Source organism: Anabrus simplex, chromosome 4 (genome assembly GCF_040414725.1).
Source record: "Anabrus simplex isolate iqAnaSimp1 chromosome 4, ASM4041472v1, whole genome shotgun sequence".
Taxonomy (NCBI): domain Eukaryota; kingdom Metazoa; phylum Arthropoda; class Insecta; order Orthoptera; family Tettigoniidae; genus Anabrus; species Anabrus simplex.
In genome coordinates, this window is record NC_090268.1 from 332,497,832 (window position 1) to 332,511,728 (window position 13,897).

Here is a 13,897-nt window from a genome sequence, read left to right on the forward strand (position 1 = left end):
TCGACCTTTCTGATTATTTTTAAATCCTTTTCAAATGTGGTAAAATGGTGTCCTTTTTCTTGCATGTGATTACTCATCGCGGAAAATTTGTTATGATTAGCTGTGTTTACAAGTTCCAAATATCTAGTTATAAAACTTCTGCCAGTTTGGCCAACATAAGAGAAACCACATTCTGAGCAAATTAGTTTATAGGTTCCTGAACTTTGGTATTTGCTGTTGCATGAATTTACACTATTGTGGTTGAAAAATATATTTCTGTTTGTATTTTGTGTTCTAAATGCAATATTGATTTGCCGTTTTTTGATCGGATTTATGATTTGGTATACTGCTGGGTTGGTGAATGTAAATGTTGCGAATTTTGGTTTTTCATTTTTGATCGGAATAAGGTTAGTAGCTAGTTTCGATTTCACTCTGTTAATGATTTTGTTGACGACATCTATTTTATAACCGTTGATTGAAGCTAAGTCTTTTATAAATTGAATTTCTTTTTTTAGAAAGTGCCATTTTGAAGGCTCTGTATACCAGACTAAAAAAAGCGGCTTGTTTCTGTGATTTTGGGTGTAGGGAATCTTTTTTAATAGTTGTTGGGACATAAGATGGCTTTCTATAAATCTGAAAGTTAAATTTGTTTTCTATTCATGTTACTGTAATATCTAAAAAGTGTAACGAATGATTATTTTCTTCCTCCTTAGTGAATTTTACTCTTTGGTCAAGATTATTTAAAAAGTTTAATATTGTGCCCTACTGCACTATAAAGTTCCGTCCAGGCGAAGGCCGGTCTCGAACCTAGAGTACAGTAGTGAACGAACTCTCACAGACGTGAGCTGATGCACATAGTCTTACCTGAACACTGTCCTCTTCAATCAGCCGGGAGAGCGCTCTTCTCAGGGATAATATGGGTATAATGGGGCAACATAAAGCTCAAACACTAGGACATGTGCCTACTCAGGTAAGAATTCGACTAAGTAAAAAGAATTAAAATAAATATCTAACAGAAAACACCGCTGCATTCAAATTTTAACAAATAGGGATTTATTACATAAAATTGAATTATTTACAAATAAAATATCATTTTAATATGAGATGGAAAAATGACGCTGAGCCGATGACTATCAGTTCACTGCCTTCACGAGAATCCGTGAGCTGCAACAAGCATGTAACCATAGGGTAAGTAACGAAGCTTAGAAAGATGGATATCTGCTTACTGACACAACAACACTGATTCCCATAAAAAATTTACAATGCCTCGCGCCGTCGAACCCCGGTGCAAACAAAATCACTACAAAATTTACAATGACCTGACTTGGTCACGAACCCTAGTCCTATGACAGGTAAGGCGTCCAAGATACCTATGCAAACAATATAAAAGGATCCAATCAACACCGACAAGGGTGTCAGTCAAAAAAACGGGCCAGTGTTAAAAGATTACGTAAAACAAATAGGACATAAAACAAATCTCTCTCTGCTCTCAAACCATGAAGGTCGTTTCTTCCCCTTCTGGCATACTTGAAATACTGCAGACGACCAACACACCCGCCTGTGACGTCAAGATCAATGACCTCCATTCTCACCCCACCACTGGCGGCAGTCCCCTAATTTATGAGCTCTACCGGGGAGCCAGGCTAAAATCTTGCCTTTCAAAAGAACACTTCACGTAGTCAGCTGCTAAAGCCCTCATTTAAATATACCTGGACGATCTGCCCTCGTCTCGATACCTTCAGCAATCTCGCTCATCTTACTTATGCCTCTCATGGGCTAAATCCAAGTGCTACAAAACACTAATCCTTAAGCGATCGTCACATGGCCATACTTGGCATTTCCAAAATATAATCAATAAACTCTCAATGGTTGGGCTCTCTCATGCCGACTGCAAATTTTACTTCTGCCTCTTATGGGCTCAAATCTCTTAAATATATGGACTCGCTCGCTCTATCAATGAATCTGGGTGAATTACTGGTCACAACTTGGTCACAACTTGGTCATAATTATACACTTCTACGTCTGCAGAAACAAATGCCTGAATGTGATCTAATAAAAGTACCTATCTGTAGACTAACCTCCTATGACAAAATGAGTTCAATCAGACCCTTACAAAAACACGTACTTTAAAATAACGCAATCAAAATGAACTATAAATACGCTAACAAGGACTCTACCAATAACATCTACCTTAAAGTACGGGGTTCGAGTTTGAGGCCTAGCTCTAAATTACAAGAGAAATTCTCCTATTCCCACAAATTTCTGCTGACTGACGGCCCCCATATACCTATCTAAATTTAAATGACATGCTTGAAACAGAATTGGAAAGCTCTGACCTTAATTTAGCATTCTGAAGAGGACATAGCGGAGCGGCCATCCCTGTGGACCACTGGATCTACCACATTCTGATAGACTGCAGAGCTTGCATCAGATACTGCTGACCATTTGGAGACATTCTTGCTGGTGTGGCGTCTTCGTACAGCTCCCTCTGTAGTCGGAAGGTGTCCTCTTCGATGTTGTACTGGTCAGGTGCTCCCGACGTTCCTGGATCGATGCCCGTTGTTGTGTTGGCTTCAGCTCCTGGTTGTGGCTTCTTTGGAATGATGCTGTCACACACTCGTTCTGACTTGATGCTGGGGTAACTGAAAATAAATTCATATATTACAGATTGTCCAAACTCGATGCCTGTCTTCACTGTTAGCGTGTCTCCCACGTTACACTGATCAAGTCTCGTTCAGAGTTTTAACCTGGTACACAAGAGTTTCTTCACTACACTCCATCACTGTTCTATCACCCTATCACATGGACAACATATAGTTTTAGAATTCTTAACCTGAGCCAATATTAATTCTAGCATTTCGTCCGAAATCCCTTGACCTCACAGAAATATGAAGCTACTAGCTCATTCGTCTCTTAAAAGCAGTACCTCATCTCCCCATAGCATAATCTCACAGGTAAAATCTTCAATTCATCTGAATATTCAAGTTGATTACTTACATCTTTGCAGAAATCGCAGTACAGGTAGTCGTTGTAGCTTGAAGACAAAGCGTTGTTCTCAGTACCAACACGCCGTATGACGATTCGTTCCCGCAGCCTCTCGGTCTACGAATGACTCTGATATGCCCTGGCGGCCTTAATTTATAATTCCGGGTAGCGTCATCACGCCACTTGGCTGCGTGCAATCTTAGCGTGCCCGGGAAAATTTTCCCGCATTAATTATCATGAGCGCAACTTAGCGAATGCATTAATTAATGCAGCCCTAATGCCTATCAAAATAAAGCAGATATAATACAGGTTGCAATTCTTGTATCAAATCCAATGCAACTCTTCTGTAACCAAAGATATTAATTTATTTCATTCTTCCCTCCTAGAATAAGTTTAGCCGGGAACTGGAAAGCGTCCCCAAGCTTCATCAAGAGGCTTCGCTTGGGACATAACTCCTATTAATGAGTTCTGGAGATTTCTCATAATGACGCTCGCGCTCACTTCACATAAGAACGCTTCTTCAGGATCCCTTTATGACATATACTGTAAGACATCGGCTTCGTGGGTGGCCTAGTATTATTCCAATATCCAATACTCAAATTAATACAATTGCTCCATGAACAGAATGGTTCAATATATTATCACTGTCATTAAGTTTTCTATCTATTATAACAAAAGTATCGTCTACGTATCTCAAGCGCATCACAGAATATGTTCCTATGTTATAACCAATATGTATCCAAGTATACTTATTAAAGAAACTGTTGAAATCATCAAATCTAACCTAATTAAACAGGGTAAATTAAGCATGTACGAAATAGAAGAGTTTATAAATCTATCAAATTTTGTTTTAAACAACAATTATTTCATATTCAATGATAAAATTTACAAACAAATGTGCTTGGGGATGGGTGACCCTACCTCAGGAATTTTAGCAAATATTTACATGGATCATCTAGAGCACAGCAAAATAAAATCAAACATAAAAGGACTATGTTTGTGGTTGAGAAACGTAGACGATACTTTTGTTATAATAGATAGAAAACTTAATGACAGTGATAATATATTAAACTTTTTAAATAATCTTGACCAAAGAGTAAAATTCACTAAGGAGGAAGAAAATAATCATTCGTTACACTTTTTAGATATTACAGTAACATGAACAGAAAACAAATTTAACTTTCAGATTTATAGAAAGCCATCTTATGTCCCAACAACTATTAAAAAAGATTCCCTACACCCAAAATCACAGAAACAAGCCGCTTTTTTAGTCTGGTATACAGAGCCTTCAAAATGCCACTTTCTAAAGAAAGAAATTCAATTTATAAAAGACTAGCTTCAATCAACGGTTATAAAATAGATGTCGTCAACAAAATCATTAACAGAGTGAAATCGAAACTAGCTACTAACCTTATTCCGATCAAAAATGAAAAACCAAAATTCACAACATTTACATTCACCAACCCAGCAGTATACCAAATCATGAATCCGATCAAAAAACGGCAAATCAATATTGCATTTAGAACACAAAATACAAATAGAAATATATTTTTCAACCACAATAGTGTAAATTCACGCAACAGCAAATACCAGAGTTCAGGAATCTATAAACTAATTTGCTCAGAATGTGGTTTCTCTTATGTTGGCCAAACTGGCAGAAGTTTTATAACTAGATATTTGGAACTTGTAAACACAGCTAATCATAACAAATTTTCCGCGATGAGTAATCACATGCAAGAAAAAGGACACCATTTTACCACATTTGAAAAGGATTTAAAAATAATCAGAAAGGTCGATAAAGGAAAATTAATGAATGAGCTGGAGAACATACATATTTACCTAGACAAATACTTCAATAAAGATAAAAACCTGAACGACGAAATAGAAATCAAAAACCCATTAATAGAACAAATTCCGAAGTTAACACAAACATTCAAACTCAATAATACAAAACTGACAAACAATTTTATCCTGAATAACAATAACAGTCAATCTATGAATATACAAACACCCCTCCACACAAATTCTGAACATTCCCCTCCAAGAATCACGTCATTCGCTAGAACGCCGCCCTCTGTTACCTCCCCTCCCAATACCCCGCAGATACGGAGACACATATACAACACGAGGAGCACAAGTAGTCGTCAAACAGTTGAGTGCACAAATGTAAATACAGGCAGAAGTAGAAAGGGTAAGTGCTGATCCTTCAACATTAGCTTCTTCAACTTTTAATACCATCTAACATTATTTAACAAAATTATTTTCCTGTTACAGAGATGTCAACAAACTTGCTTTCGTAAAATTTGAGTAAGTTACTAATTACTTATCATCATAACTGGACTGTCACCATTTGACAGAGTTCATGATAAAGTTTTGAAGAATTGCTCCGCACCGGTAAAGTTTAAAAGCAAGTCGTGAATTTGAACAATTTTACATTAAAGATTTGAATTAAGACAAATGAATAAATAATAATCAACAGTGTGCTTCACTTTGTTAATTTATGGATGAAAAGATTATTAGTCACAACCAAACTCAACTGTTTTGAGAGAGCACCAAGATTTTGTATTCATAAAGTACAAGATGTAGTAATGCTCGCGCCAGTTAGCAAAAAAATTTTAATGTGTATCCAACTGATAGTTTTAAGAAGATCAACAAAATCAAACAGATTGTAAAGTTATTTATATCTGACTAACTTATGACATTGTATTCAAATTTAGAACAAGATTTTTAAAATATCAAACACTACAAATAGTAATATTGTTTTAACAATGACGACGTAATATATAATGTTTTATATTCAAAAGTATTTTAATAGTTATTATGATTAAATCTGTTAGCAATAAACAATAGTTGCAGGTTATTAGAATAGTATTACCGATTTTGACCTTGTTAAAAATGTATGTAGCTGAAGATGTTCAACAATTGAACGAAACATGTCCTATGTTTTTAATAATTTAGCAATAAAATAAGGATGAGATCCTAATTTTGTAATTGCTTGTAAAGTATTGAATAGGTGGAAATCAAACTGTTATTTTTCTAATTTCTCAATTATCTGTCTCATGTTCAGGATAGATTCCCGTGTTCCTTTACCTGCAACAAAGCTTGTTGTTCTGCGGATATCTAAGGTTGCAGGAATGGTTTTAGGCGTTGATTTATTATGTAGAGCAGAACTTTGCTTTCATGGGATATTAATGCAATAGAACGATAATTGGAACAATCCCTTATAGACCCCTTTTTGTGAAGAGGGATTAGTATTGATGTTGTCCAGTCCTTGGGCCATTCACGGGTTTTCCACACCATATTGCATACCATATGTAAAACACGCATGCCCTCCTCCCCCATCACTGTCAGCATTTCTCCCGAAATACCATCCATACCTGGGGCTTTGTTGTTCTTCAGATGATTGACAGCATTCACAATTTCAGTAAATAAAATATCAGGTTCTTTGTCATACCTCATAGAAATTTCCTGTTCGGAAGAATTATTTCCTTTGCAATACAGCATTTCACAGTATTGTTTCCACCTCTCTATTGCTTTGTTCTTATCAGTAATAAGGTTGCCATCTCCATCTTCAGTCACCCATGTGCGTGGTTTGAACTCACGGGTAATGCTGTTGACTTTTTTTAAAAGATCACGTGTTTGATTCAGCCTATGATGTTGGTCTATTTCATCACAAATACTGGTGAGATACCTTGTCTTGTCAGTTCTGCAATTGCGCTGCATTTCACGGCGAAGTTCACTGTATGTTTCTTCGTCTTGCTTGGTTTGAATGCCACATTTCTTCAGTATGCTCCGCTCTATTATCAGCAGTAGAGTGGTGTTAGATATCCACGGGTGCTTAGCTTGGCAAAAATTAGTAAATGGTTCAGGGAGAGAAGAGTTAATGATTGACTTGAGGTTATCCCATGTTTGGGAGGCTGATCCTTCCTCCTGTACTTGCTGGAGTTTTGGCCTTATTCTTTCCCCAAAATCTTGGAGAGCATTTTTGTCAGTAATGCAAACCTGTGTCACTCTCTTCTTCTTGGTCAATTTCAGTTTTATCCACATTTTCATGGATAGCATAATGTGGTCACTACCACTGTCTGCTCCAGGATAGGTTTTGCAATCCAGTACAGAAGTCCACCATCGTTGCCTCACCAAAATGAAATCAATCTGATTTCGAACCCTGTCGCCAAGAGAAATCCATGTGTATCGACGCTGTGGGTGATGTTGGAAGAGAGTTTTGCAGATAGACAGGTTATTGCCAACACAGAACTCCAGTAGATGGTCACCACGCTCATTTCTCACACCTAGACCGTGCCTTCCAACCACATGTCTCAAATGATTGTCTTCAATAGTCGTACCTATCTTCGCATTAAAATCACCCTGAATGACTAATATTTCCTTCTGATGAATCTTTCTGATGGTGTGTTCCAGCAACTCATAGAATTCATCGATTTCTTCATCCAGTGCAACTGCAGTAGGAGCATAAACCTGAATGAAGTTGATCCTACACGGAGAAGCATTCATCTTAAGATTCTGTCAGAGACAGGCTCATATCCGACGACAGCACTGGCTAGTATTTTAGGAATCACTACAGCGACACCATTCCGACTGAGATCCTCACTTCCAGAAAAATATATGGTGTTATCCGAGTGAGTGACAAAGTGGCCAGAACCTTTCCAATGTGTCTCGCTGAGTCCAAGTATATCCAGATCATATAGGCTCATTGCTCTTTCAACGATAGCCAGTTTTCCTGTCTGTTAGAGACCTCGTACATTCCAGGTTGCAATCTTTCTAACTACGCGCAAAGTTGGTTTGGATTGATTTGCACGTTCAGATGCTCCTCTCAACCATCTCTCCCCCGGAGATCCGACTGGGAGACTTACTCCGGACACTGATTTATGATTGAGTAAAGCCATGAGTTTGTCGTGGGAAAATTAACAGTGGTGATTTCCCGTTGCCTTCCACTGACCCCCAATTCCACTCTGCTCACCGACCCAGCTTCCCACTGGGGTTGTTACTCAACCTTCCACTGGGTTGCTCGGCTTAACAGGGGCACCACGTGTAGGTAGGAAATGGAGAATTGAGGTGAGAGAGGCTAAGAGAACTCTTGTGTTGAGTTCTTATATTCGCATCACACCTCCATTTAGCCAGAGTCTCAAGGTGGTCGCAGAGACTCTCCCTAGGTCAGTTCCCAGGGCCCAGAAGCTGAGTAATGTAGTAATTTACCTCACCATGAGTCCGTTCAATCCGATCATTTAAACATGGTGTTATTCGCTTTGTCCATTTCCCTCGAGGATCACTTTATTGTCTCTGTTTCCAGAACTCCATTCGACAGCTACGGGCTTGCTCCTTTGCACGTTTCTGTCCAAGTTTTCATTGAGTATGCCGGATTTCCTGTCGTTCAAAAGCAAGTAAGTCAATAGGCGCTACTCCAGCTACGGTAAGGATTGCAGGTTCGGATACCGTACGATATGCACATGCTATTCGCAACGTTGCTCTTCGTTGTACTCAGCTATCATTCTCCTATACTTTCCTATCTTCAGTGATTTAGGCCATACCTTGGAGCCATACAGAAGTACTGATTGGACTGTTGACATCAGAAGTCATAGTTTGCTGGATCTTGGGCCTTTGATATTGCCCATCAGTCGGCTAAGTTCGGTCATATATTTCGCTGCCTTGTCTGTCACCTGCCGGATATGATGCCAGAATGTGAGTTTGGTATCAAGCATAATGCCTAAATATTTCACACTCTTAGTTATTTCCATGGCTATTTCTCCAACTTGAAACGACGCAATGGTCTCAATTCTTTTTCTTGTCAAAAGAACAATTTCCGTTTTTTGATGCCAGAATGTGAGTTTGGTATCAAGCATAATGCCTAAATATTTCACACTCTTAGTTGTTTCCATGGCTATTTCTCCAACTTGAAACGACGCAATGGTCTCAATCCTTTTTCTTGTCAAAATAACAATTTCCGTTTTATGATCAGCAAGTGTTACTCTGTGGTTAATCATCCATCCCTTTACACGTCGCATCACTTGATTCAGTTTAAGTTGCGCCAATTCCAGATCGCGGGTCACTATCAAGACAGCTACATCGTCAACATAACTTATAAGTGTTGTATCTTCTGGCATCTCTAGTCGCAGTAAGCCATCATAAGTAATGTTCCAGAGGTCTGGGCCAAGGATCGATCCTTGTGCTGCACCAGCTGTAATCCATTTAGTCTTTTGTCCGCCCTCTGTATTATACAGCAGTAAGCGATCCTTCAAATAGTCTTTTAATATTCTCATGAGATACTCTGGAAGCTTGAATGTTTCTTGAAGTGCTTCCAACATGTCCGTCCATCTTGCTGAGTTAAAAGCATTCTTCACATCCAAGGTCACAAAAAGCGCTACTTTATGGGAATGATGATTGCCCGTTTGTGCTCTTTTGGCAGTGTTCACCACTTCTAATACTGCATCAACTGTTGAATATCCTCTCCGAAAGCTATGCTGATGAGGTGACAAATCCCCGCTTGCTGAACTGCTGAGAGTATTCTGGGATGTAGAAGCTTCTCTAAACCTTTTCCTGCATTATCAAGCATACACAGAGGTCTATATCCTCCAGACTTCCCTTTGCTAATCTTTTTCCATCGATTGCTAAAAATACCTGCCATGAGGCAATTGTACATTTCCAGCAGCAACTGTGGACAGAATTCTGCCGTTATCTTCAGCACTTCGGCTGGTATACCGTCTGGCCCTGGGGCTTTCTTATTTCTGAGAGAACTAATGCCTCTTTGCAGTTCTTCTGTGGTAAAAAGTGGTATTGCAAGAGACTATCCTCATTTTTCCGTCTTGAAAGTCTGTTAAAAGGAGAACAATAAAATTTTGATTTCCACCTATCCAATACATTAAAAGCAATTATAAAATTAGGATCTCATCCTTATTTTATTGCTTAATTGTTAAAACATAGGACATGTTTCATTCATGTTTTGAACATCTTCAGCTATAAATATTCTTACAAGGTTAAATTGGTAACATTGTTCTAGAACTTAACGGCAAACCATAAGTGTAAGTTCTAGAACAATGTTACCAATTTAACCTTGTAAGAATATTTATAGCTGAAGATGTTCAAAATATGAACAAAATATGTCCTATGTTTTAACAACTAAGCAATAAAATATGGATGAGATCCTAATTTTATAATTGCTTTTAATGTATTGAATAGGTGGAAATCAAACTTTTATTGTTCTCCTTTCGAAAAGTGGTATGTCGATTGGTTGCCTTACATCTTCATTAGCAATCCTCTGGATGATCAGGGAAGAAATTATCCACTATTTCTTTCATGGTTTGTGGATCCATGGTTGGATTTGATAGAGCGCCCCAAGTTTCTTCAAGACGACCTTATAGCCCAGTTCCCATGGGTCGTCATCTACTTCCTTAGCCATTGCCCACCATCTGTCAGTTTTACTTCTCTTGAATGTATTTCAGAGTTCTTTCCTTGCTGATTTATATTCTGCTGTAAGTGAGACATCTTCCTGGCTATCTCTAGCTCTCTATGCTCTACGCCTCAGTTGTAGACAACATTTCCTCAACTCCGGAATTTCTTCAGTCCACCAGTATGCTGGACATTTACAGTTGTGTGGTTCCCTTCTAGTCACAGATGTATCACAAGCTTGTTGAAGGAGCCGCATGGTGAGTTCGACACATATGTTAGCCACTTCATTTCCTGTATAACCAGAGCATTTTCTTGATATGTCCTCCATTTCTCTATGTAGCGTATCAAGAAATTTCTCTTTATCTGTACTGGCTGTATTCCATTGTTGCTGTGATAAATTGCGTGACATGGTCCTTAGCTGTGGATCTTCTTGGAGCACACAAAAAAATGATATATTGGTGATCACTTCCCGTATAGTCCTCTGTCACTCGCCATTCAGTGATCCTCAATGAAGTGTCTTCTGATGAAAATGTAACATCAGGTATTGTTCCCCTACAGCCTGGTTGCCGGAAGGTTGGCACGTTTCCGATGTTGATGACCATCAAACCTGTTCTAGCAGCCATCTCCGTTATACTTCGTCCTTTAGAGTCTGTAGGTAGCATGTCCCATCCTAATAACAACAACAACAACAACAACAATAATAATAATAATAATTAATAATAATAATAATAATCTCTTCACCACAATGAACTGGTACTTTCTCCTTCCTGTACAAATATATGTTTTCTTTATTTTCTTCTGTTTTTTCCTGTTCTACAACTTGGCCCTGGAATGTCTGGGTTGACTGGTTGATTCTGGTTCTTCAGTGACCCACTTTCTTCTTTCCCTTCTTTTTCTGGCCATTTCCTACAGTGATGTAAAGTTCATCCTGCTAAGATTATAATATATCATTTTAGGGATGTTAGGTCATGTAATATTGAATATTCGCTGATATGTTTCGAACCTTCAGGTACAGAAGTTACTTCAAAAATGATTTGATGGTCAGTATGTATGGCATGTTCTGCCACAGCATACTTCTGTGCTGGCAAAGACATAAGTGTCTGAAATGTTCTTTAACCCTTGTTGCTACCTTCTTACATGTTTGGCCAACATAAACCGATCCACAGGAGCAAGGTATCATATACTGTATATTCCAGCACAGTTTAAACCAGCAGGATCTTTAACAAATCTCAAGCAATTGCCTATGATGATATTAGGCTTAAAGATGGTCTTGATATTGTGCCTTGTGAGAATATTGCCCATCCTGTCCATGACAAATTGTACATGTGGCAGAAAGGCCAGACTCAAAGGATGGGAATGACGTGACAATCACTCTTTTGGCTTGGGATGTAGCACTTCGTCAGTCTGTTTCCTTGAGTAGCCATTGTTCAGGAATGTTCTGGTTAAGAACTAAAGTTCAGTCTTTAACTTATCCTCCTCACAAACCTCCCTTGCTCAGCTGATAAGAGTGTTAAACACAGCATGCTTTTGGCAAGGACGATGGTGAGAGTACCCATGAAGAAAGCTATTAGTATGGGTAGATTTACAGTAAACCGAATGATGTAAAGTTCCATCTGATTTCCTAGAAACCAAAACATCCAAGAACAGCAAACATCCTCCATGTTTAGTCTTCATGGTAAATTTAATGTTTCTATGTATGCTGTTCAAGTGATCCAAAAATATGGATAATTCGTGTTCTCTATACGGCCAGATAAGAAATGTGTCATTGACATATCTCAACCGGATGGAAAGCTTGAGTGTGCAAGATTGAAGACAGCGTTCTTCAAAATCTTGCATATAGAAATTAGCGATGACTGGTGCCAATAGCGATCCCATGGCAACACCATTCATTTGTTCATATATATTGTACCATGAAAACCGAAATACCAGGTGGTGAGGACAAGGTGATACAGATTAACAGTGTCACCAGGAAAGATTTTATCCAGCAGAGACAAGGTGTCCATGATTGGAATCCTAGTGAACAGAAACACATCAACACCAACTAGAATATCACCAGGAGAGACATGCAGATTTGATAAAATGCCAACACAGTTGTCATCATGAAGATATAAGTGAGTTGTGATGCATTTGCTCTTTCTTTTTTCCTTCATGACGAGAGTCTCTGGAATGAGACAGTTATGCTCTTTGGGAGCAGAGTTGCTCGTAATTCCAAAAATTCCTGTGGAAATTCAGCAATGTAAAATCTCTATCGTGAATTGGTTGTCCTTTTCTGAACCATGCAATTTCTATAAAAACATTTTTGTTGTTTCGCCAACAGTTTCCACAGAGATGGCCTCTTATAATCTTGTAATGTCAAATTTGATCTAACAGATGGAGCAAAGATATTTTGATATTTGATATTTGGATCGCGTTTTTTTCGTTCTGCTACAAAAGTAAGAATTCCGAATTGGCGTCCCTTAACGTAGGCTGGGTCACATATTACATTTGCATCCCCTCTGCTGACAAGGTAATGTATTATCTCTATGTAATGTTCAGTGAATGAATTTTAACTTTTTTACTTTAATGATTCTCTAGCTGCTAGAGGTTCTCGTGTGATGATTTGCACTTACAGGAAATTTTTATGATTTTTCTTCAGGAACTTGTAATTGACATGATGGAGTCTGACTTAGAGTTGATGAGGAAGAATCCGTCTGCGTAAAGAAGAAGTTGCTACATATTTTATATTTTGGATACCAGCTAGCATTTATCTTATGTACTTTGTATGCCAGTGTGAAATGTCACATTGTGAAAGAAGAAATGTAGCAATTATAGTAAGTGTGAATGAGAACTTGTGAGAGTCTTGTGCTGTTTAACTCTTGAGATCCAGTGTAGGGAGAAGTTGAATACATGTGAGCTACAGGATATTTTCATTGCGATTGGTGCTTGTAGTGTATGTAATGCTAATGTTGATTGGTCCTCATGAGAATTTCATCTTTTAAAAGATGTTTTTTATGAGCAAATCTTGCTCTGCACTCTGGTAGCTTTGGTAATTGTAACGATACTGTGTGTTTTGTCTTTATTGTATCTTCAGCTGTTGAGTTCTGTTAAGTTGTAAATAGACAGACTCTGGTTTCTAAAATGTTATATGTCCAGTGTCTAAAATGACACCGTATGAACACGTGAATTATTCTTCCATAATATACTGTTCAAAAATAAATTAAGCAGTGAGACAACACAAAGTTGAAAGTTTATTTCAAATACAATGCTGTCGTGAAAATAATATTATCATTAAACATTCATTAAATCAGTTAAATTGGCTTTTTTTCCCCTCTCTGATATTAAACTCGATACAGTCTCTGATATAGTAAACTCATGTCCTCATCTTGAGGTGGTGCAGCTTTTTTCAGGCACATCCCCAATGGAGGTGGGCTGCATGTACCATTTTAACCACGTACCAGCCCTCCTGCCATTCTTAAATTTATGGCGGTACCGGGAATCGAACCCAGGCCTCCGAGTACGGCAGTTAATAATGCTGTTACACTATGGAGGCGGACAA

The 13,897-nt window shown here is 38.3% G+C and overlaps 1 protein-coding gene across 1 annotated transcript in view; it reads left to right on the plus strand.

Annotated features, from left to right (window-relative positions):
- Nucleotides 1-13,654, plus strand: part of Gmd (GDP-mannose 4,6 dehydratase) — a 110,609-nt gene extending 96,955 nt beyond the window's left edge. The window contains exon 7 of the mRNA XM_067146523.2: nucleotides 12,998-13,654. Coding sequence (XP_067002624.1) covers nucleotides 12,998-13,060 — 63 coding nt within the window. The 3' untranslated portion in view covers nucleotides 13,061-13,654. The remainder of the gene's footprint in view (nucleotides 1-12,997) is intronic.
- The last annotated feature ends 243 nt before the right edge of the window (nucleotides 13,655-13,897 follow it).